Here is a 24765-nt window from a genome sequence, read left to right on the forward strand (position 1 = left end):
GAACCAAAATGATTTCAGATAACCATAAGTGCTGTGAAAGAAAAATCAAAATGCTTCCTAAAATGGAGCCAGGAACGCTTGAGGGAGTGAGACATGCACATCTCGGCTCAGGTGGACTCTTAGTAGGAGCATCCAGACCATCTGCCCAAAGGCCATGAGACTCAAGATATTTATCTGACCCTAGTAACAGCTCCCCATTAAGAACAAATATCTTCTTTTCTGCATCAGAATCAGCCATAATTCTCACCAGACAACTTTAACAACCTCGTAGTATCTGCCTTTATAAGGCCCTGACTCTCTCCAGAAGCACTCTTCTGGTTTTTACCCAAGTCCCTGTCTCCCAAATTGCAATTCCCAAGGCCCTTGAGTAAAGCTCATTGTTGCAACCTTGACATGGATTATTGTTCACATTATTGTACTATGAGGAAAATAATACAGAGTAATGTGATAGAAGCTATGGCAAACCTAGACAGTGTGTTCGAAAGCAGAGACATTACTCTGCTGACAAAGTTCTATATAGTCAAGGCTCTGGTCTTCCCAATGGTCACGTACAGTTGTGAGAGCTGGACCGCAAAGAAGACAGAATGCCACATAGTGGATGCCTTTGAACTGTGATGCTGGAGAAGTCTCATGTGAGTCCCTTGGACAGCAAGGTGATCAAACCATTCATTCTTAAGGGAGATCAACCCTGAATATTCACTGGAAGGACAGATGCTAAAGATGAAGCACTAGTATTTTGGTCACCTGATGTGAAGAGTCGTCTCATTGGAAAAGTCCCTGATGCTGGGAAGAAATTGAGGGCAGGAGGTAAAGAGGGCTTCAGAGGATGAGATGGCTGGATGGTATCACTGATGCAATGGACATGAACTTGCACAAACTCCAGGAGATGGTGAGAGACATGGAGCCCTGGCGTGCTGCAGTCCATGGGGTCACAAAGATTCAGACACGACTGGGTGAATGAACAAAAACACAATGTGATAGAAAGGGACTTGAGGATAATAAGAGCCTATTCAGACAGGGAGGCCTCTGTAAGGTTATAATATTTATTTAAAGAGCCAGTCATGTAAAGAAGATCTGAAGGCAGAGCAGGGACAAAGGCAAGTGTAGACTTAGCAAACTGCAGGAACAGAAGCAATATCTTTGTGGTTGGAACATAGCAGGAATGAAAGAGAAGTATCTTATTTTGCTTTTACTAATGGTAAAAACAACCTTTCTGTTTTGGTTTTTATTCTGTTTTAACAGTAAAGTGAAGGTCCTTGGGTACCTTAATTTTGTTGCAAGTTTCAAAATTTCCAGAATACATAATATCAATACCTAACTTTGATGACCTCTGTCTCCACTACCATTGGGAGCAGAGCTAATGAAATGGTTTTGTACTTTTAGTACCCAAGAAGCATTCTCTCATTTAAGTGGACAGTGCCATTGCTGATTAACTTATTTATTCTTCTCAAACTATAGTCTTAATTCCATTCTACTTTTGTACTTATTTATGTGCTCATTTATTCAACATGTATTGAATGATTATTATGTATCAGGCATAACAAGGTTCTAGAAACAAAGAACAAATAGCCATGGGACTAAACACGTGCCAGAGAATTAAAGGGATGAAAAGGGATGCTAAAATGAATGAGAAATACAAATCTATATATATATATATTCTTTTGGTGTTCTGCCTCACTGGTTGTTCCTCCTTATATCCTTTGATTTTTGATCCTCCTATTCCCAATTCTTACACTGGAGTGCCCCAGGGTTTAGATCTTGACTTTTCCTTTTTCTATCTTCATCCATACCTTTAGCTATCTCATCTAGCCTTACAGCTTTGAAATTCATCTATATTCTTGTTAAAAATTATTTATTTATTATGTATTTTGTGTGCATGGGCTTTCTTTAGTTGCCGTGAGTGGGTGCAACTCTTCATTGTAGCACGCGGGCTCCTCATTATGGTGACTTCTCTTGTTTCGGAACACAGGCTCTAGGGCACGTGAACTTCAGTACTTGTAGCACTCGGCTCAGTAGTTGAGACTTGCAGGATCTAGAATGAGTGTTTAGTACTTGTGGCACATGGGCTTAGTTGCTCCAAGGCTTGTGGGATTGAACCCAAGTCCACTGCCTTGGCAGGCAGATTCTTAACCACTGGGCCACCAGGGAGGTCTTCCATCTGTATTGTGAAGGTTACCAAACTTCCAAACTCTAGATTCCAGCTTTCTACTTTGGGGGTGTATTAGTTATCTACTACTCCATAACAGATTACACCAAATTTAGGGGCTTGCAATTAAGTAATCATTTATTATCCCGCTACTAGGCATATACCCTGAGAAAATTATAACTGAAAAAGATACATGTACTCCAGTGTTCACTGCAGCAGTATTTATAATACTCAGGACATGGAAGCAACCTAAATGTACATCAATAGATGAATGTGTAAAGAAGATGTGGTATATACATACAATGGAATGTTCAGTTCAGTTCAGTCGCTCAGTCGTGTCCGACTCTTTGCGAGCAGAATATTACTCAGCCATAAAGGGAATGAAATTGAGTCATTTGTCATGATGTGGATGAACCCAGGCTCTGTCATACAAAATGAAGTAAGCCAGAAAAGGAAAAACAATATACATGGAATCTAGAAAAATAGTGTTGATGACCCTATTTACAGGGCAGGAATAGAGATGTAGACATAGAGCAAGGACTTGTGGACACGACAGGGAAAGGGAGGGTAAAATGAATTCAGAGAGTAGCATTGACATACATACCCCATCATGTGTGAAACAGATTGTTGTACAGCACAGGGAGCTCAGCTTGGTGCTTTGTGATACCAGGAGGGGTGGGATGGGCAGGAAGGAGCAAGGAAGGTCTGAGCGGCAGAGGATATATGTATCCATAGAGCTGATTCCCTTTGTTGTACAGCACAAACTAACACAACATTGTAAAGCAATTATACTCCAATAAAAAATTAAATTCAATGAGATATGACTAAGGAAAGAAAAAAGTTATAACCAACCTAGACAGCATATTAAAAAGCAGAGACATTACTTCGCCAACAAAGGTCCATCTCATCAAAGCTATGGTTTTTCCAGTGGTCATGTGTGGATGTGAGAGTTGGACTATAAAGAAAGCTGAGCGCCAAAGAATTGATGCTTTTGAACTGTGGTGTGGGACTCTTGAGAGTCCTTTGGACTGCAAGGAGATCCAACCTGTCCATCCTAAAGGAGATCAGTCCTGGGTGTTTATTGGGTGGACTGATGTTGAAGCTGAAACTTCAATACTTTGGCCACCTGATATGAAGAACTGACTCACTGTAAAAGACCCTGATGCTGGGAAAGATTGAAGGCAGGAGGAGAAGGGGACGACAGAGGATGAGATGGTTGGATGGCATCACCGACTCGATGGACATGAGTTTGCGTGAACTCCAGGAGTTGGTGATGGAGAGGAAGGCCTGGCATGCTGCAGTCCATGGGGTTGCAAAGAGTCAGACACTACTGAGAGACTGAATTGACTGACAACTAAAATAAAGTAGTCATTTATTATATAGATTCTGAGTCTCAGGAATTTCAGAGTGGCTTAGCTTTTGGTTCTGGCTCATCATCTCTCATGAGAATTGCAGGCAGGTATCCTTCAGGGTTGCAGCCATCTTCTGGGGCTGGAGGATCCACTTCCAAGATGGCTTGCTTACATGTAACAGTGGTGCACTTTGCTGGTGGGAGACCTCAGTTCCTTTCCAACTGGCTGCTTGAGTATCCTAAGGCTCCTGGGTTGCCCCAGGGCAAACAATCTAAAAGACCACAGCAGAAGCTTAATGAGACTTACAATTTAGCCTCAGGAGTCATATACAATCACTTTTGCCATATTCCAGTGGTCAAACAACCAGTCTATATCTAATTTGAAAATTTAACTCAGATGACCATTATATCTACTACTGTGGGCAGGAATCCCTTAGAAGAAATGGAGTAGCCATCATGGTCAACAAAAGAGTCCGAAATGCAGTGCTTGGATGCAATCTCAAAAACAACAGAATGATCTCTGTTCGTTTCCAAGGCAACCATTCACTATCACGGTAATCCAAGCCTACACCCCAACCAGTAATGCTGAAGAAGCTGAAGTTGAACGGTTCTGTGAAGACCTACAAGACCTTTTAGAACTAACACCCAAAAAAGATGTCCTTTTCATTATAGGGGACTGGAATGCAAAAGTAGGAAGTCAAGAAACACCTGGAGTAACAGGCAAATTTGGCATTGGAGTACATAATGAAGCATGGCAAAGGCTAACAGAGTTTTGCCAAGAGAACGCACTGGTCATAGCAAACACCCTCTTCCAACAACACAAGAGAAGACTCTACACATGGACATCACCAGATGGTCAACACCGAAATCAGATTGATTATATTTTTTGCAGCCAAAGATGGAGAAAAGGAAAGATATAAGCATTTGAATGCAGAGTTCCAAAGAATAGCAAGGAGAGATAAGAAAGCCTTCTTCAGTGATCAGTGCAAAGAAATAGAGGAAAATAACAGAATGGGAAAGACTAGAGATTTCTTCAGGAAAATTAAAGATACCAAGGGAACATTTCATGCAAAGATGGGCTCAATAAAGGACAGAAATGGTATGGACCTAACAGAAGCAGAAGATATTAAGAAGAGGTGGCAAGAATACACAGAAGAACTGTACAAAAAAGATCTTCACAACACAGATAATCACGATGGTGTGATCACTCACCTAGAGCCAGACATCTTTGACTGTGAAGTCAAGTGGGCCTTAGAAAGCATCACTATGAACAAAGCTAGTGGAGGTGATGGAATTCCAGTTGAGCTGTTTGAAATCCTGAAAGATGATGCTATGAGGGTGCTGGACTCAATATGCCAGCAAATTTGGAAAACTCAGCAGTGGCCACAGGATTGGAAAAAGTCAGTTTTCATTCCAATCCCACAGAAAGGCAATGCCAAAGAATGCTCCAACTACCACACAATTATACTCATCTCACACGCTAGTAAAGTAATGCTCAAGATTCTCCAAGCCAGGCTTCAGCAATACGTGAACTGTGAACTTCCAGATGTTCAAGCTGGTTTTAGAAAAGGCAGAGGAACCGCAGATCAAATTGCCAACATCTGATGGATCATGAAAAAAGGAAGAGAGTTCCAGAAAAACATCTATTTCTGCTTTATTGACTATGCCAAAGCCTTTGGCTGTATGGATCACAATAAACTGTGGAAAATTCTGAAAGAGATGGAAATACCAGACCACCTGACCTGCCTCTTGAGAAACCTGTATGCAGGTCAGGAAGCAACAGTTAGAACTGGACATGGAACAATAGACTGGTTCCAAATAGCAAAAAGAGTATGTCAAAGCTACATATTGTCACCCTGCTTATTTAAATTATATGTAGAGTACATCATGAGAAACGCTGGACTGGAAGAAGCACAAGCTGGAATCAAGATTGCTGGGAGAAATATCAATAACCTCAGATATGCAGATGACACCACCTTTATGGCAAAATGTGAAGAGGAACTTAACATTAAAAAGCCTCTTGATGAAAGTGAAACAGGAGAGTGGAAAAGTTGGCTTAAAGCTCACCATTCAGAAAACGAAGATCATGGCATCTGGTCCCATCACTTCATGGCAAATAGATGGGGAAACCATGGAAACAGTGACTGACTTTATTTTGGCGGGGAGCTGCAAAATCACTTCAGGTGGTGATTGCAGCCATGAAATTAAAAGAAGCTTACTCCTTGGAAGGAAAGTTATGACCAACCTAGACAGCATAGTAAAAAGCAGAGCTATTACTTGGCCAACAAGGTCCGTCTAGTCAAGGCTATGGTGTTTCCAGTGGTCACGTATGGATGTGAGATTTGGACTGTGAAGAAAGCTGAGTGCCGAAGAATTGATGCTTTTGAACTGTAGTGTTGGAGAAGACTCTTGAGAGTCCCTTGGACTGCAAGGAGATCCAACCAATCCATGGTAAAGGAGATCAGTCCTGGGTGTTCATTGGAAGGACTGCTGTTGAAGCTGAAGCTCCAGTCCTTTGGCCACCTGATGCGAAGAAGTGACTCACTGGAAAAGACCCTGATGCTGGGAGGGATTAGGGGCAGGAGGAGAAGGGGATGACAGAGGATGAGATGGCTGGATGGCATCACCGACTCCATGGACATGAGTTTGGGTGAACTCCGGGAGTTGGTGGACAAGGAGGCCTGGTGTGCTGTGATTCATGGGGTCGCAAAGAGTTGGACATGACTGAGAGACTGAACTGAACTAACTATCTAATTTGAGAGGGAATCCCACAAAGGAGTATATTCAGGAGGTAAGAACCATTGTGGGCCATCTTGAAGACTGGCTAACACATATGTCTAATAATCATTTCAAATCTTAATGTACAAATATACCCTCCCAATCTTCCTTCCAAAATCTGTATCTCCCAGAGTTTTCTCTATCTCAAGTAATGTCAAAGCTTCCTTCCAGCTTTTGGGCCAAAACATTTGGAGAAATCTTTGCCTTTCTCAGATCCCACCTCATCTGGTCCAGGGTGTTGGCTAATTCTATCAATCCTGCCTTCAAATTACGTCTGGATTCTATTTTCCACCCTAGTCCAAGTCACCACAATTTCTTTTTAGATTACAGTATCATCCTAGTAACTGCTTCCTTACCAGCTCCCCCAGTCTGTTTTCAAAACTGTCATAAGAATCTAATTAAAGTGTAAATTAGACTGTGTCATGGTGTGTGTGTCTGTGTATGTGTCCTCAGTCATGTCCAACTCTTCACAACCCAATGAACTGTAGCCCACAAGGGGTCCTCTGTCTGTGGAATTTTCCAGGTGATAATACTGGAGTGGTTGCCATTTCCTACTCCAGGGGATCTTCCTGACCCAGGGATCAAACCCGGGTCTCCTGCATTGCAGGCACATTCTTTACCATCTGAGCCACCAGCGAAGCCCTGTGTTCAGAGAAGATGTCGCTTGACTTCCAAATTCAGGCCTTTGCACTTTCATTCCCCCCACATCATATGCTTTGCCCCCAAATATCTTCAATGACTCATTCCCCCTTCTCACTCAGTGATTTCTTCTGTGGCCACCACCCTATTTAAAATTGTAATGTCTACAAAGAAGTATACTCTATACCCCTTCCTGCTTATCTTCCTTTTCAGCATTTAGCACTGTCTCAGATATTTGGAGAAGGCAACGGCCACCCACTCCAGTATTCTTGCCTGCAGAATCCCATGGTCAGAGGAGCCAGGTGGGCTATAGTCCATGGGGTTGCAAAGAGTCAGACACGACTGATTGACTAACACACACATTATATCTTTTATTATCTATCGTATTGTTTATCTTGCTTACTATCTCTTCCCAGCTGAAATAAATACTCCACTAAGAATTATTTATTCAGGCTAGAAGAATATCAGGCATACTATAGAAGAGCAAAATATATTTGTTTAATGAGTGAAGAAATTTTTCCAGGCCCAGTTATATGCAAAAATCTAATACATCATTGAGTATAATGAAGGCACATATTATTGACTCTTATCATTGCTATCTTTAAAATTTACTCCAGATTGACAAATAATCACAAATATATAAAAGAAATTATGAAATATGTTTAGAGTCATAAAGAAAATGAAAATACACTAAGGGGAATCAAGAAAATTTTCTCTGAGGAAGTAACATTTGGACTGAGAATTGAAAGATGAATAGGAATTACCTAGGTAAGGAATAGTGGAGTGTGATCAGGGGAAGGGGGAGGGTGACAAGGAAGTAAGTGGACTGGGAAGGAATCCTGACAGAAAAAAATATCACAGAGGGAAATCTGAGGCTCAAGGGAGGTAAGTAAAGATACTGTCCCTGGAGCCAAGAGAGAAATATCACACACTTGAGGAGACTAAAGAAACAAATTAAATACAAGTAATCAGGATTTGATCTGAGTTGGGGAAAAATTGTTACTATGAAGGACAGCATTGGGACAGTAAGCAGAGTTTGTATAGTAAACAATAATATTCTGTCAACTTTGATTTCCTGAATTTGATCATTGTACTGGGACTAAACCTCAATGCAGGAGACACTGGTTTGATTCCTGGGTGGGGAAGATCTGCTGGAGAAGGGATAGGTTACCCACTCCAGTATTATTGGGCTTCCCTGGTAGCTCAGATGGTAAAGAATCTGCCTGCAATGTGGGAGACCTGGGTTTCATCCCTGGGTTGGGAAGCTCCCCTGGAGAAGGAAAAGGCTACCAACTCAAGTATTCTGGCCTGGGAAATTCCATGGACTGTATAGTTCATGGGGTTGCAAAGAGTCGGAAACGACTGAGTGACCTTCACTTCACTTCACTAGGACTAAATAAGAGAATGTCCTTGTTTCTGGGTTTGAAGAGTCATGAAATGTGTAATCTACTCTTAACAAGTTCAATAATAGAAAATAATAACAGGAATATAATATGCATGTTATATGTAAAATATTTAAACAAAGATAATGTGACAAAATGTTAATAATGGATGAATTTAGCGGAAGAAAATATGAGATTTCTTGCAACTTTTCTAAGGATCTTGATTTTTTTCAAAATAAAAAATCTAATTAAAATTTTAACTCTGGTTTAAATATCAGAAAGTCAATCTCAGGATTATGATGGCATTCAGTGGTAAAAACCTATTATTCAGCAATATTGAGAAAGCTACCAGTAGAAAACTTTTTTTAAAAAAAGAAAGTAAATTATGAAGAGAACCTGTATATCTTTTACAAAATACTTTAAAAATAAACACAATAGGGATATCACTGATATAATCCTGAAGAAATGTGTTTGATCAAATGGTGGAAGGAGAAATTACATAGAAGCAGCTTTGAACTTGTTGTTCGAAGACATGAATTCAACTCTTCTAGCAATATTTGCTGGTCTTTCCTGATGGCTCCATGATAAACAATCTGCCTGAAAATGCAGGAGACACAGCAGATGGGAGTTAGATCCCTGGGATGGGAAAATCCCCTAGAGGGGGAAATGGCAACCTACTCCAGTATTCTTGCCTGAAAAATCTCATGGACAGAGAAGCCTGGTGGGTTACAATCCATGGGGTCGCAAAGAGTTGGACAGGAATGAGCAACGACCAACCAATATTTACCAGCTATGTATCCTTGAATAATAAAACTCTTTAAGCTATAGTTCACTTGTTTATTAATTTTGGCTACCACTTCACAAGGTAGTTGGGAAGATCAAATGAAATGAAAGTGTGTGTTAATTCACTATGTAGTATTAAGAGCACTATATAAGTGTAACCTGATTAAAAAAAAAAAAAACTGAAACTATCTTCCCTTATTGCCCATAAAATTTTTTCATATAATCCATATACTAGGTTTTCAGCCTGTATTTTCTCTCACAAAAACTCTTCTTTCCCTCCAGAAAGAACTGTAGTCCAGTGAGAAGCAAGGCCCACGTATAGAATATTTTGAGGGAAGCCAGGGATTTCATACCATACAATCCAAAGCATACAACAGCCATCAACCTTCTGCCCAAAGGCTTCCTCTCTCTAGTCCTTCTTACTGGATCAGTGTGGGCTGGTCATTGTTTATTCGGCTAAGCCCCTTGTTAGGTGCAGATTGTGGACTCTTAGTTGCAACATGTGGGATCAGTTCCCTGACCAGAGATGGAACCCAGACCCCCTAAGTTGGAAGGATGGAGTCTTAGCCACTGGACCACCAGGGAAGTCCCTAGGTTGGTCATTCTTTGTCTCTGGCTTCTCTCTGACGTCCTCTTCCTCCTTCATTCTTTCCTTTACATAGAACAGCTTAATCCCTCTAAGCATTTATTTCCTTAACGGACCCTCCAGTACCAGCATTCTCCCCACCTCTGGAGGCAGCAGAGATTTTTTTTTTTTAAGCGTTTTTTATTTGCATACATAAATTATGGAATGCTGATCTGCCCTTGTGCCAAAGCCAGGACAGATTCCTAGGATGGGTATAAGTCTGCAGCCAGAAAGGCGCTATCTTCCGGGCCGCACCCCAGCGCGCGCACGGGCGAGGAACCACTACATCCCACCCAATTGGGCATTTGCCGCCCGCGGACGCAGTGCGCCGGAAGCTGCCGCGCGGAACCGGAAGCAGGCGTGAAACCGGAAGCAGGCGTGAAACCGGAAGTGGGCGGGCGCGACTCCCTCTGGAGAGGCGAAACGCCTTTAGCTCCGCCCCGCTCCTTGCGGCGGAAGAGGTGAAAGGTCAGCCCTGAGAGTTATACAACATGGCGCTATCCGCGCGCCCCTGGCGCCTTTTCCCTGTGGGACGTAGCGCCGCCCAGGGACTTCGACTTCCGGCAGGTGCTGCCCGCAGCCGGGGGCAGCGCGTTCCTTGGCCACTCGGCGCCTCTGAGGTACCTTTGCCGCCGCAGCTCTCCCGCTTTCCTCCCCCAGCGACCGTTCTCCGGCGGCGCCTTCCTTCTTGAGGCCCGGGCGCCCCGCGTCGCCTTAGAGTGTGTGGGGAGCTGAGGATGGACCTCGGGGCCGTGCGCCTGGAGCACTCCCGTGACCGCGAGGGATGTAGGTCCTCCCCTTTGCGCAAGCCTTCTTTACTCTCTGAAAACCGGGGTCGGAGGAGGAGCGAGGGCCCGGGAGAACCTGCTCCTGCCTGTCTCTCCCGTGTGAATACCTGGGGGACGGTGAGGAGAAAGACCTTGACCGCCGGGAGATGCTTTTCCCTTTCAGCGATGGCCCGATACGGTGACGGCTCCTGAGGCTGTCAGTCTGTCGCACCTGGGAAAGCTTGCGGTGTGATTCTGAAAATTCCTGCGACTCAGACTTTTTTGCTATGTAGGTTTAAAAAATTATTTTCGAGTTTCTTGCTTCATTTGCATAATGTTAAGGAAGAATGTTGGGATAGATTGTCATGCCAGTTTTGGCATTTTTGTTAGACTAATTGGTCTTGGTTTGTGTAATCTCTGAAACAGGGTGGAAGGGTGAGGTTGCGCTTTGGGGTATGTATCGTTTTGAACTAGAGGCTTCATTATTTTAAATATACATTTTTGATTGCCTGCTATGTTGAGTTCTGGGGTGAGGGAGGGATGAATGACCGTAAGGATGGATCCCTTTCCTTGGAAGAGCTTATAGCCACATGGGTTGATGTTTCATGATGTGAACAGAGGAATGGGAGGAGTATTCAGTTCAGTTCAGTCGTTCTGTCGTGTCCGTCTCTTTGCGACCCCATGAACCACAGCATGCCAGGCCTCCCTGTCCATCACCAACTCCCTGAGTCCACCCAAACCCATGTCCATCGAGTTGATGATGCCATCCAGCCATCCCATCCTCCATTGTCCCCTTCTCCTGCCCTCAGTCTTTCCCAGCATCAGGGTCTTTTCCAGTGAGTCAGCTCTTCACATGAGGTGGCTGAAGTATTGGAGCTTCAGCTTCAACATCAGTCTTTCCAATGAACACCCAGGACTGATCTCCTTTAAAATGGACTGGTTGGATCTCCTTGCAGTCCAAGGGACTCTCAAGAGTCTTCTCCAACACCACAGTTCAAAAGTATCAATTCTTCGGCACTCAGCTTTCTTTATAGTCCAACTCTCACATCCATACATGACCACTGGAAAAACCATAGCCTTGACTAGACGGACCCTTTGTTGACAAAGTAATGTCTCTGCTTTTTACTATGCTGTCTAGGTTGGTCATAACTTTCCTTCCAAGGAGTAAGCGTCTCTTAATTTCATGGCTGCAGTCATCTTCTGCAGTGATTTTGGAGCCCAGAAAAATGAAGTCAGCCACTGTTTCCGTGGTTTCCCCATCTATTTGCCGTGAAGTGATGGGACCAGATGCCATGATCTTAGTTTTCTGAATGTTGAGCTTTAAGCCAACTTTCCTCACTCTCCTCGTCCACTTTCATCAGGAGGAGTATTAAGGATGACATTAGCCTCAAGTTTGGAGAAGGCAATGGCGCTCCACTCCAGTACTCTTGCCTGGAAAATCCTATGGACGGAGGAGCCTGGTGGGCTGCCGTCCATGGGGTCGCACAGAGTCGGACACAACTGAAGTGACTTAGCAGCAGCAGCAGCAGCCTCAAGTTTCCAAATTAGAGCTTTGGTGAATTAAAAATTCCATTTTAGTGAAATGATCATAGTTTAGATAATAACAGCTAACATTTGCTGAACCATTACTATAACCAGGCATTATGTGTTAAATGTTACCTGATTTGTTTACTGAAATGTTTCCATGCACTTTATGAATTAAGAATGGCTATATCATGTCTTTTTGATAATGGCCATTCTAACAAGTGTGAGGTGAGATTTCATTATGGTTTTAATCTGCTTCCCCCCGGTGATTAGTGATGTTGAATACCTTTTCATGTACCTGTTGGCTGTCTGTAAATCTTTGGAAAAATGTCTTTTCAGATCCTCTGCTCATTTTTTTTTTATGGATGATTTTTTATTTTGTTTTGCTGTTGCATTGTATCAGTTCTTAATATATTTTAGTTACTAACCCCCTATCAGATATATGATTTGCACATATTTTTTCACTTTCATTAGGTTGCCTTTTCATTTTGTTCATTGTTTCCTTTGCTGTGCAGAAATTTTTTTAGTTTGAAGAAATCCCACTTTTTTTTTGCTTTTGTTGTCTTTGTTTTTGGTGTCACATTCAGTCATAGCCAAAACCAGTGTCATGGAGCTTATCTTTATGATTCTTTCTAAGAGTTTCATGGTTTCAGGTCTTAACATTAAGTCTTTAATTCATTTTGAGCTCATTTCTGTGTATGGAGTAAGGAAGTGGTCCAGTTTCATTCTTTTGCATGTGGTTGTCCAGTTCCCAACACCATGGAGACTGGCCTTACCCCATTATATATTCTTGACAGTAATTAACTGGCAACATAGGCATGGGGTTATTTCCAGGCTCTAAATTCTGTTTCATTGGTCTGTTTTTTATGTGAATACCATATAAGTTTGATCACTAATTTAGTTTGAAATCAGGAAGCATGATGCCTTCGGTTTATCTTTTGTTCTCTAGATTGTTTTGGTTATTTGGGATTTTTTGTAATTCATACAAATTTTAGGATTGTTTGTTCTGTTTCTGTGAAAAACACCATTGGACTTTTGATAGGGATTTTATTAAACCTGCAAATTGTTTTGGGTGGTATGGGCCTTTTAACGATATTAATTCCTCTAAACCATGAACGTGGAATGTCTTTCCATTTATCTTAAGTTTCTTTCATCAGTCTTATAGTTTTCAGTGTACAGGTCTTTCACCTGCTTGGTTAAATTTATTATTCCTAGGTATTATTCTCTTTGCTGTAATAAAAAATGGGATTTTCTTAATTTCTCTTTTTGGTAGTTTGTTAGTATATAAAAACAGTATACTCTTGTATATTGATTTTGTATTCTACATTTTAATGAATGTATATGTTCTTTCTAATGGATTTTTGGTGGAGTCTTTAGGGTTTTTTGTATGTACTATTACATCATTTGCAGATACTGACAGTTTTACTTCTTTTTTTTTTTCTTGCCTAATTGTTCTGGCTGAAATTTTCAATACTATACTGAATAAAAGTGGCAAGAGAGGGTATCCTTGTCTTGGTTCTCATGTTAGAGGAAAAACTTCTGACTTAACGATACACTGTAATGTTGACTATGAGCTTGTCATTTATGACTTTTATTATGTTGAAGTACATTCCTACATTCCCTCTGTGCCTACTTTGTTCAGAATTTTATCTTAAATAGATATTGTATTTTGTCAAATGCTTTTTCTGCATCTATTGATGATCAACGATTTTTGGCATTCATTTTTTTAATGTGGTATATCAGGTTGATTTGCAGATGTTACCTTTCTTGTGTCCTTAAAATAAATCCAACTTGATCTTGGCTTATGATTCTTTTAAGGTATTGTTGAATTTCATTTCCTAATTTTGTTGAAGATTCTTGAATCTATGTTCATCAGGAATATTGGCTTGTACTTTTTTTTTTTTAATGTTCTTGTCTGTCTTTGGTATTATGGTAATGCTAGCCTCATAAAAAGAGTTTGGCAGTTTTTCCTTTTCAACTTTTGAAAGAATTTGAGAAGGATTGGTATTCATTCCTTAAATGATAGAATTCACCAGTGAATCCATCTAGTCCTAGGCTGTTTTTTGTCGAGAGGCTTTTGATTACTGACTCAATTGTCTTAAAATGGTCTGTTCAAAAATTTTTTTTTTATGATACAGTCTTGACAAGTTGTTTGCTAGTAGGAATTGATCTATTTTTTTTCTAGATTCAAATTGTTGGTGTGTAATTTTTCATAGTAATCTCTTATGGCACTTTGTACTTCTGTTGTATTGGTTATCATCATCAGTTTGCATGCAATAATGCAACTTTTTTTTTTAACTTTTACAATGCTGTTTGTTTCACTTTGTGAGTCATAGGATTTTGTTAGAGCCCAGAGGGTTCGCCAGGCCTCCTTGGATTCAAGAATTCCAAGACCCATTCCCTTTCTTATCAAAAGTGCTGCCTAACTTACTGTGCTTGCAGGCAAGCATGGAATCCGAGCAGTGTCCAGGCAGGTCAGAAGCAGGTCAGAGGTCTGCGCTGCTGCTTCTGAAGCCAAAAATAAAAAATTCACAAAGTTAAAAAAAAAAAATCCTAACAATCTATTCAGCCACTCTCTGCCTTTTGATTGGAGAACATGGTCTATTTAATTTTAAACTAATTATTGATAGCTGTGGCTCAGATGGGCTTCCCAGGTGGCTCTAGTGGTGAAGAACCTGCCTGCCAATGCAGGAGATGTTAGAGATATGGGTTCGATCCCTGGGTCAGGAAGATCCTCTGAAGGAGGGCATGGCAACCCACCCCAGTATTCTTGCTTGCAGAATCCTCATTGACCGAGGAGTGTGGCAGGCTGCAGTCCATACGGTCATACAGAGTCAGGCATGACTGAAGTGACTTAGCATGCATACATGCATGGTTCAGACAGTAAATAATCTGCCTGCAGTTCAGGAGACCTGTGTTTGATCCGTGTGTTGGGAGGATCCCCTGGAGAAGGAAATGGCAACCCACTCCAGAATGCTTGCCTGGAGAGTCCCATTCCAATAACATGGCTTGCTACAGTCTATGGGATTGTAAAGAATCAGATGTGACTCAGTGACTAACTCTTAGTTATTGCCATTTTCTTAATTTTTTTTTTAGTTGTTTGTAATTCCTTTGTTTCTTCTTCTTTTGCTGTCTTCCTTTGTGATTTATTTTTTGAAATAGAATGCTTATATTCCTTTATCTTTTTGGTGTATCTCCTATAGGTTTTTGCTTTGTGGTTACCATAAGGCTTACATAAAACATTTTAGAGCTTTAACAGCCTATTTTAAGTTGATAGTAACTTAGGTTTGAATGGTTTCTAAAGCTGTAAGTTTTGGTGCTCCCCGCTCCCACGTTTTATGTTTTTGGTATCACAATATATTTTTTTATCTTTTGTGTTTGTTAACAAATTATTGTACTTATTGTTAGTACTTTTGTCTTTTAAATTTCATACTAGCTTTATAAGCAATTAACTCCCCATCTTTATGACATTAGAGTTTCCGAATTTTCGTATATGTGAGATTTATACTTTCATGTGTTTTCTTGTTATTTGTCAGCACTTTTTCATTTCAAATTAAGTCCCTTTAAGGTTTCTTATAAGACCATTCTAGTGATGATAAACTTCTTTAAATTTTACTTGTCTGGAAAACTGAATCTCTGCCTCAATTCTAAAGGGCAACTTTCTAGGTAGAGTATTCTTATTTGGCAGTTTTTCCCTTCAGCATTTCGAATATATTCTGTCTATCTGTCTCCCTTTGGCCTGTAGAGTTTCTGCTGAAGTACCTGCTGGTAACTCTTGCGGGGCGGGGTGGGGCACTCCCTTGTGTGTAAAAGGTTGCTTTTCTCTTGCTGCTTTTAAGGTCTCCTGCTTGTTGCGTCACTTCCGTTTTCATGTGTCTTGGTGTGAGTCTTTTTGGATTCACCTTTTTTTTTTTTTTTTTTTTCAATTGTCTGGGTTTCCTGGATCTGGATACTTGTTTTCTTCTCTAGGTAAAGGAAGTTTTCAGCCACTATTTATTCAAATAAGTTTTATGTCCTCCTTCTTCTCCTTCTGGGACAGCTATAACAAAAAGATTGGTCTGCTTGATGTTGTCCTTTAAGCCTCTTATCTTCACTCTTCTGTATTCTTTTTTTCCCCTTTGTGCTTCTCTGATTAGATGAGTTCCATTGGCCTGCCTTTGAGTTCGCTAATACATTCTTCCATTCTTCCAGTCTACTGTTGAAGCCCTCTGTTGTATTTTTCAGTTTAGCTATTGTATTCTTCAGATCTGTGATTTCTGTTTGCTGCTTTCTTACATTTTCTTTTCCTTTGTTGAAATTCTGAAGTTGTCCATCTGTTTTTCCCCTGAGCTCAGTGAGCATCTTTGTGGCTTATTTTGTACACTGTCAGATAAATTCCTGATTTCCATTTCATTAAGGTCTTTTTCTGAGGCCTTATAATTGGAGAGGATTACAGCTGGTCCTACGTGTGTTTAATTAGCAACCTTCCCTTTAGGCCTAGCTTTGAAGATAAACTGATAGGTCTCTGTCACATAAAGGTTGGAAGTGTGGTCTGTTTTCTTTGTACAGTAAATCCTCTACATATGAGGGAACTCCGTTCTGAGAGAACATTCGTAAGTCCAATTTGTTCCTAAGTCCAACAAAGTTAGCCTAGGTATCTAACTAGCACAGTCTTGTACTGTGCTGGCTGTATAGTATTATCTTGTAATAGGTTTATAATACTTTTCACACAAATAATACATTTAAAAAGTCATCAAAAATAAAACATCTGTAATCTTATAGTGTTTTACTTTGAAAGTACAGTAGTACAGTACCGAAGCTGACATATGGGGGCTGGCATTGAGTGAACAGGCAAGAAGAGTTCCTGACTGGAGGAGGGAGAAAAGGTAGACGATAGTAGAGCTAATAGGAGCGGAAAATATTAAGAAGAGGTGGCAAGAACACACAGAAGAACTGTACAAAAAAGCTCTTAATTACACAGATAACCACAGTGGTGTGATCACTCTCCTAGAGCCAAACATTGTGGAGTGTGAAGTCAAGTGGGCCTTAAGAAGCATCGCTGTAAACAAAGCTAGTGAAGGTGGTGGATTTCCAGCTGAGCTATTTCAAATCCTAAAAGATGATGCTTTTAGAGTGCTTTACTCAACATGCCAGCAAATTTGGGAAAATCAGCAGTGGCCACGGGACTGGAAATGGTCAGTTTTCATCCCAGTCCTAAAGAAGGGCAATGCCAAAAAAAATGTTCAAACTACTGCATAAATGCACTCATTTCACATGCTAGCAAGGTCATGCTCAAAATCCGTCAAGCCAGGCTTCAACAGTATGTGAACCAAGAACTTCCAGATGTGCAGGCTAGATTTAGAAAAGGCAGAGGAATGAGAGATTGAATGGCCAACATTCGTTGGATCATAGAAAAAGCAAGAGAGTTGCAGAAAGACATCTACTCCTGCTTCATTGACTACACTCAAGCCTTTGACTGTGTGGATCACAACAAACTGTGGAAAATTCTTACAGACTACCTTATCTGCCTCCTGAGAAACTTGTGTGCAGGTCAAGAAGCAACAGTTAGAACCTGATGTGGAACAACAGAATGGTTCCAAATTGGGAAAGGAGGTACATCAAGGCTGTATATTGTCACCCTGCTTATTTAACTCACATTCAGAGTACAACATGGGAAATGCCGGGCTGGATGAAGCACAAGCTGGGATCAAGATTGCCAGGAGAAAATATCAATAACCTCAGCTATGCAGAGGACACCACTCTTATGGCGAAGCAAAGAGGAACTAAAGAGCCTCTTGATGGAGGTGAAAGAGGAGAGTGAAAAAGCTGGCTTAAGACTCAACATTAATAAAATGAAGATCATGGCATCTGGTTTGATCACTTCATGGCAAATAGATGGGAAAACAATGGAAACAGTGACAGACTTTGTTTCCCGGGGCTGCAAAATCCCCACAGATGGTGACTGTAGCCATGAAATTAAAAGACACTTGCTCCTCGGAAGAAAAGATGTGACAAACCCAGACAGCATATGAAAAAGCAGAGACATTACTTTGTCAACAGAGGTTCATAAAATCAAAGCTATGGTTTTTCCAGTAGTCATGCATGGATGTGAGAGTTGGACCATAAAGAAGGCTGAGCGCCAAAGAATTAATGCTTTTGAACTGTGGTGTTGGAGAAGACTTTGAAAGTCCCTTGGACTGCAAGGAGTTCAAACCAGTCGATTCCTAAAGGAAATTAATTCTGAATATTCATTGGAAGGAGTGCTGCTGAAGCTCCAATACTTTGACCACCTATGCAGAGCTGACTCATTAGAAAAGACCCTGATGCAGGAAAGATTGAAGGCAGGAGAAGGGGACGACAGAGGACGAGATGTTTGGATGCCATCACTGACTCAGTGGACATGAACTTGAGCATGCTCTGGGAGATGGTGAAGGACAGGGAAGCCTGGTGTGCTGCAGTCCTTGGGTTTGCGACTGAGTGAACAACCCAAGTAGAGCTGAAGGGTCATCAGCAAAGGGGACGGAGGGCAAGTTGCAATATGACTCACACCTGATGTTGATGTTGATGTTCTGGTTCCTTGCTGGATTCTATTCTACCCACCCTCTTGATAAAACAATCCAATGCTGTCTGAGTAGTAGGTCTTTTTCTTATCATAGATGACACGATAGCACTGGACTACATTCTGATGGCTCTTGCAACCTTGTGTACCATTCTGCACTCAGGTCCTGTGCCTCAGAAACTAACAGTGCCTCCTCAAATAAAGAAAATGCCCTTGCTGTTTCCTGCACCGTGAATCTCTTTTGTTCTTTAGTTACTTCTTTCCCTTGTGTCTCTTCATCCTTTCTTTGGGCCTCCAGTTCCATCAGATCATCATTAGTAAGCTCCTCACATTGCATAGCCATGAGTTCAGTTAAGAAGTCCTTTTGCAGATCTAGTTCCAGCTTCTTGCTGAGGGTCACTAAGTTGCTGAAGACCTCTTTGGACTTGTCATCCACTTTCTCAAATCCAAGAAAATTGTGAACAAACTGGGAAAATTGTGAACAGACTGTGTGCTTGTTTCAAGCCTCATTCATGGTGATGGCCATAATCTCACACCAAGCAAAGTCAATGTTTTTTTATGCCTTGTAGATGTTACAGTCCTTCCAAAATTGTTACATGATTGTTCCTGATTCGATAAAGTACGACATGGATAATATTTCTTGAAAGTCACACTTAACATGAGTTAGATGAGCGATGAAGTATTTTGTGGCAGATGCAGTACATGGAATGAGAGTCGTCCATGAATAGGGTGTGACATCGAGCACTGTTGAGTGGCAACCATTGTGGAATGGGGCATCCTTTTCCAAGCAGTATTTCTCTACCTCCAGGATAGAGTGGTGGAAAAACAAGTCCTGGAACATGGCCTGTGTAACCCAAGTTTTGAGGTTACTCTTCCACGCAACAGGAAGAGAGCCCTTGACTATGTTTTCAGTGGCTCTTGGGCTTTCTGAATGATAAACTAAGGAAGGCTTCAGCTTCATGTCGCCTAAACATTGCCACCGAACAACAGAGTTAGCCTATCCTTTGTTGCTATATATAGACTTCCCTGGTGGCTCAGACGGTAAAGCGTCCACCTACAGTGCGCAAGACCTGGGTTCAGTCCCTGGGTCGGGAAGATCTGGAGAAGGAAATGGCAACCCACTCCAGTACTCTTGCCTGGAAAGTCCCACAGATGGAAGAGCCTGGTAGGCTACAGTCCGTGGGGTCCCAAAGAGTCACTCAGGTGAGCGACTTTACCTTACCTTTGTTGCTGTATGCCTGACATCATTTTTTCTCCATACTGATGTAACTTCAGTCTGGCATCTTCTCAAGTACAGGCTTGTCTCATCCACACTAAAAACCTGCTTGAGTAAATACGTACCTTCACCAATAATTTCTCAAAGCATTTCAGGAAATTCCTGGGCAGCTACTCTATCTGCACTCACTGCCTCACCACTTAATTTTACATTGTGAAATTTGGCTCTAGCCTTGAACTGATGAAACCAGCCATGGCTGGCATTAAGAGATGCGTTCTCTGATTCTTCACTGTGTTTCTGCTTCAAGTCTTCATAAAGGGTTTTAGCTTTCTCTTGCATCAGTGTTAAGCTTAGTGGGACTCAAGGCTGATGCTGATCCTGCATCCACAAACCAAGCAGTTTCTCTGTCTTCTCCATCACTCTTCTGCACTTCTTTGGTGTTATTGTTGACAACATCGACAGCAGATCTCATGTGTTCTGTGATCTTGTTCTTGTTCTTTAGAATCCTGCTGCTTCTTTAAAATCGTGTGGAATGATTCATGTTTTAAGAACAAGCAATGTCTCCTATCTTTTCGCCTTGCTCCCCTCTTAATTATTTTCACTTTTGTTTCTATCGTTACTGTTTCTTAGCAGTACCAGCTACTTGACTGCCACTTTTACACTTGCTTCCAAGCCTCCTGGGCCTGAAATAAAGATACCGTACTACTGTGCTCTATATAGTACTCGACAGTAAAGTGCACAAAAGCACAAGCACTTACAGAGGATGCATGCAGATGACAGTGTACACTAGACACGTGACCTAACCTAGGTGATTAGGATGAGAGTGCACGTTCACGTATTTGAAAGTTTGCTCCTTGAAGGTTCACATATAGAAGACTTTACTGTGTCCTGGGGGTTAGGGAGGCTAGCCACTGTAGAACCGTTTCTCTCTTTGTTACAGGTCTGTGAAACTCATGAATGTAAGCCTCATTGGCCATCAGAGTCAAGAGAACCAGGAGCGTCCCCTGGTGGGAGCTGCGCAGACTGGAGCGCCAAGTGAAGGTGTCAGTTGCTCAGTCGGCCCGACTCTCTGTAACCCAAGGGACTGCAGCCCGCCAGACTCATCTGTGCATGGGATTCTCCAGGCGAGAGTACTGGAGTGGGTGGCCATTGCCTTCTGCAGGGGACCGTTCTGACCCAGGGATAGCACTCGGGTCCCCTGCACTGCAGGCAGACCCTTTACTGTCTGAGCCACCAGCGAAAGCGAAGTCGCTCGGTCGTGTCCAACTCTTTGCGAACCCATACGTTGTAGCCCACCAGGCTCCTCTGTCCATGGGATTCTCCAGGCGAGAGTACTGGAGTGGGTGGCCGTTGCCTTCTCCAGGGGATCTTTCTGACCCAGGGATTGAACCTGGGTCTCTCGCGTTGCAGGCAGACGCTTTCCGTCTGAGCCTCCAGGGAAGCCCTTTCAGGATGCACAGGGTCTGGGGGAGATACTGGTTATCTGCAGCGTAGCCAAGGCAGAGCGCTGTGACGTGCCCGGCCCGAGTTCTTGGAAGTAGTTACTCCAGGCCCCTAGACACGTGTTAAATTAGATGCCTGCTCCTCAGGCTGAAGTTTTAACATAAGCCAATACGACTCTTCCACGGAAAGGCTGCCTGCCTCTGTGCTGGACTTGGGGGTAGGTGAGCTTGAGTGAGCCCTTAGGAGCTGCTTTTCAGTGCGTTGCAGTCTTCTGCGTGTCCTAGACCCGCGCTCCGTTGCCTTTCTAAGCCAGGTACTTTGAGCGCTCACTTCTCAGGTATAGGTCTTTTAAGTTGGGGTGCCCATTGTGGGGTTCAAACGCTTCATTCCTCAGAGAGGAGCTCAGGGTTGTGAGTTGCCTCCCTCCTCACCAAAACTGTGGTTTGTGGGAAAATTTTGTCTCAGTCTTTCCTACCTGTTTTGAAGTGGGTTTTTCTTCCTTTGCCTGATACAAAGGAGTCACTCAGCTAGTTTGGGCATTTCTTGCAGAGGAAGAAACCTTTCCTTTCTTTACTAACTGTAGCTATAGGTCTAGTGTGTCTGTGTGAGGTGTGTTTAGCATCCTCCTAGGTTGCCATCTTGAACTAGGACCCAGTGGGGACCATTTTCAAGGCTCCTTACCACAACTAAATTCTGAAAACCTTGTAGACCATGTTAAGTATTTATTTTATTCTAAAGGTTTAGGGACCTATGAAAGACTTTTAAACAGAGAATTCATAAGCTCAGATTTGAATTAAAAAATAACTGTCCAGTGTCAAGAGTAGGTAGGCTAGCATGGATGCTGGAAACTAAATAAAAGATCCCCTTTAGAGGATGAGTCTGCTGTGGTGGTTTGAACTTTAGTGGTAGCCTTGGAGTTGGAAATAAGTGGATGCCATAAAAGGATGTCAATGATGTGAACTTTGTGTACCTAAAAGATAGCTTTGATGAGGGAGTTCAAAGGAAGAAGTCAAGGATGATTCTCCGTGTTCTGTCTCCTCCAGTAGTGTGGATGGTGGTGCTGTTTCCTGGGACAGGACCAAAGGGAACAATTTAAGTCCAGCATTTAAAAGGAGGAGGAGGAGCTGGCCGGAAGTTTGAAAAAAGCAGGAATGAAGGTGAAACATTGTTTCCATCTAGTGATGGGTCTGGAGTTTTTAATTCCTTCTGGTTTGAAAACAGTATAAGCAACAATGAAGAAAAGACATGTCTAAGAGATAGCTGGCTTCTTTTGTTCAACATTTTTTTTCAACACATATTTTTCAGAATTCATTGTATGAAAGACATTGTGTTGAGTAATGCCTAATGTTCGAGGTGAAATGGCAAATTCTAGCTCAGACAGTCTCACAAGTTGTTAGCATCTCAGAGGTGTCACAAAGGTCTGATTCTTTCAGTTGACTATTTGAGTTCTAGAAACATGATTTCTGTTGACTTTCCCGGAAGTGAGCAGAGAGCTCTTTCACCTTAACCAAACTGATGTCAAAGTTCCACTGGTCAGCTGCCACGTCATTAAGGTAGAATAAGGAATAGAAATGCCAGCTGCCCAACAGTGTTTTTTCTCCCCTCTAAGAAAGCCAGGATATTGTTTACTGAGCATCGTATCAGCAGGGCCGTCAGACACCCTAACTATATGGTTTCCTCAAGCTGTACCAATCTGCGTAGTCTCTTCTCTGTGATACACCTGCCAGAGCAGTAGGTGAAACTGGGGGCTTGCTGAAGATCTTAGCATCTCTCCCCAGCTCGGTGTACCACCGTCAGCAGCCACACGCCCCGCCCCATCTGCTGGTCTTAGTGTTTCTCCTCTCCTCCCTGTACCACCGTCAGCAGGCAACCAAGCCCCACCCCCCCGCCCCATCTGCTGAAGATCTTAGTGTCTCTCCCCTGCTCGCTGTACCACCGTCAGCAGGCACACGCCCCACCCCCATCTGCTGTGCTCCCGCCGCCTCTTGCTTCTGTTTGGTAACTATGAATAAACTCAGAACATTCAATGAAAGAACGTGACTGTGTCAAATTCGGTTTTACTGCTTTGCTGTTGGTTTGTTTGGAATCCAGTTGTATTTGGTGTCTTGAATATTCAAGCTCAAGAAAGTAAATAAAGCACTCAGCAAACTGTAGTATGTTGAATTCCTCATTCTTACCCTAGATACTTATGAGAAGCTAAAATATGGTTCAGATTTGGGTTGTGAGGAAGTTTTGTTTGTTTTTTCAACTTGAGAAACTGCAAGCATGGAGTTGCCGTTTGCCAAGAAGGGGAAAGCGAGTGGAGTGAGTCTGGGGGAGGCAGTCACTGGCGGGTGCTCGAGGCGCCTGTTATGCTGTGTGCGGCTGTAAACGTTGTTTGGGCAGGTGCATATATGATTCTGAAGTTAAGAGGAGACCTCTCGGCTTTATTAAATTTGCATGTTTTTGGCATGTTGATGGCATTTAAAGCCATAAAACAAAATGAAATCACCAAAATGATATGAATAGAGGAGCGAAGCTCTGGGATTTGGCGCAGGACACACCTGGGCAGTGAGGTTTTGGAGATGAGGAACCAACAAAAGAGAAGCAGCACCTGCTGAACAGGAGTGAATTCAGGAGAGTGTTCTTCAAGGCACGTGGAGAGTGTCCAAGGGTGAGAGAACACAGCAAGCACTGAAGAAAAGGGCGGTGGATGAATCAGACATGAGGGGCCATCCCTTGTGGTCCAGGGGCTAGGGATCCACCTTCCGGTGCCGAGGACATGGGTTTGATCCCTGGTTGGGGACTGAGATCCCACATGCTGAAGGGCAGCTAAGCCTGTGAGCCACAACTCGAGAGGAGACTGGCACCGCAATAGAAGGTGCGACGTGCTGCACTCAGACCCAGTGCAGCCAAGGAGAGTTTAGGAAAGAAACAGACGCGAGGAAACTTGGGGGATTGATAGATGTGCTCGTTATCTTGATTGTGGGGTGGTCTTACAGGTTTACACGGATCCTTCACATATGATGCATGTTACACATACGCAGTTTTTATATCGCTTATTTCTCAATAAGTGAAGTCGCTCAGTCGTGTCTGACTCTTTGCGACCCCATGGACTGTCCATGGGATTTTCTGGGCAAGCGTACTGGAGTTGGTTGCCGTTTCCTTCTCCAGGAGATCTTCCCGACCCAGGGACTGAACCCGGGTCTCCCACTACAATGCTTTACCGTCTGAGCCACCAGGGAAGTCCAATTTCTCAAAAAGGAACATTTAAAAAATCTCTTATATTAAATATTCATTTATTATTTTTTTTAAAAGGAAGGAGTGAACAGCTGTCAAATGCTTTTGATAGATCAAGTAAGATGAGAATTTTCTAGGAAATAGCATCCTTGCTTGCCTTAACTAGAATACTAGTCAGTGGAGTTGTGGGTATAGAAGTGTGATTTGTATGAGTTCAAGAGAGAATGGGAAGAGAGGAAATAGAGACAGAGCTCCAGACAACTTTTTAAAAGAGTTTTGCTGAAAAGAGAATTTAAAAAATGAGATTGAAGGGAGATGTGAAGTCAAAAGGAAGCTTTTTGTTTTGTTTTTAAG

The 24765-nt window shown here is 42.4% G+C and overlaps 1 protein-coding gene across 6 annotated transcripts in view; it reads left to right on the top strand.

Moving 5' to 3' along the window:
• The first annotated feature begins 10066 nt into the window (after nucleotides 1-10066).
• RMDN1 (regulator of microtubule dynamics 1) overlaps nucleotides 10067-24765 on the top strand; it is a 34451-nt gene continuing 19752 nt past the window's right edge. For 2 of the 6 annotated variants that reach the window (XR_005724564.1, XM_040261134.1), the window contains exon 1: nucleotides 10091-10324. Coding sequence is in view for 4 of the 6 variants with exons in the window: in XM_040261134.1 (XP_040117068.1) it covers nucleotides 10196-10324 (129 nt within the window). In the remaining 2 variants the exon portion in view is untranslated. Of the gene's footprint in view, nucleotides 10325-20689; nucleotides 20793-24511; nucleotides 24529-24765 lie in introns of those variants that run through there. The other 4 variants (XM_040261130.1, XM_040261129.1, XM_040261131.1 and 1 more) reach the window with 4 other exon arrangements.

This window comes from Oryx dammah, unplaced genomic scaffold (assembly GCF_014754425.2).
Source record: "Oryx dammah isolate SB20612 unplaced genomic scaffold, SCBI_Odam_1.1 HiC_scaffold_19, whole genome shotgun sequence".
In the NCBI taxonomy this organism is placed as follows: domain Eukaryota; kingdom Metazoa; phylum Chordata; class Mammalia; order Artiodactyla; family Bovidae; genus Oryx; species Oryx dammah.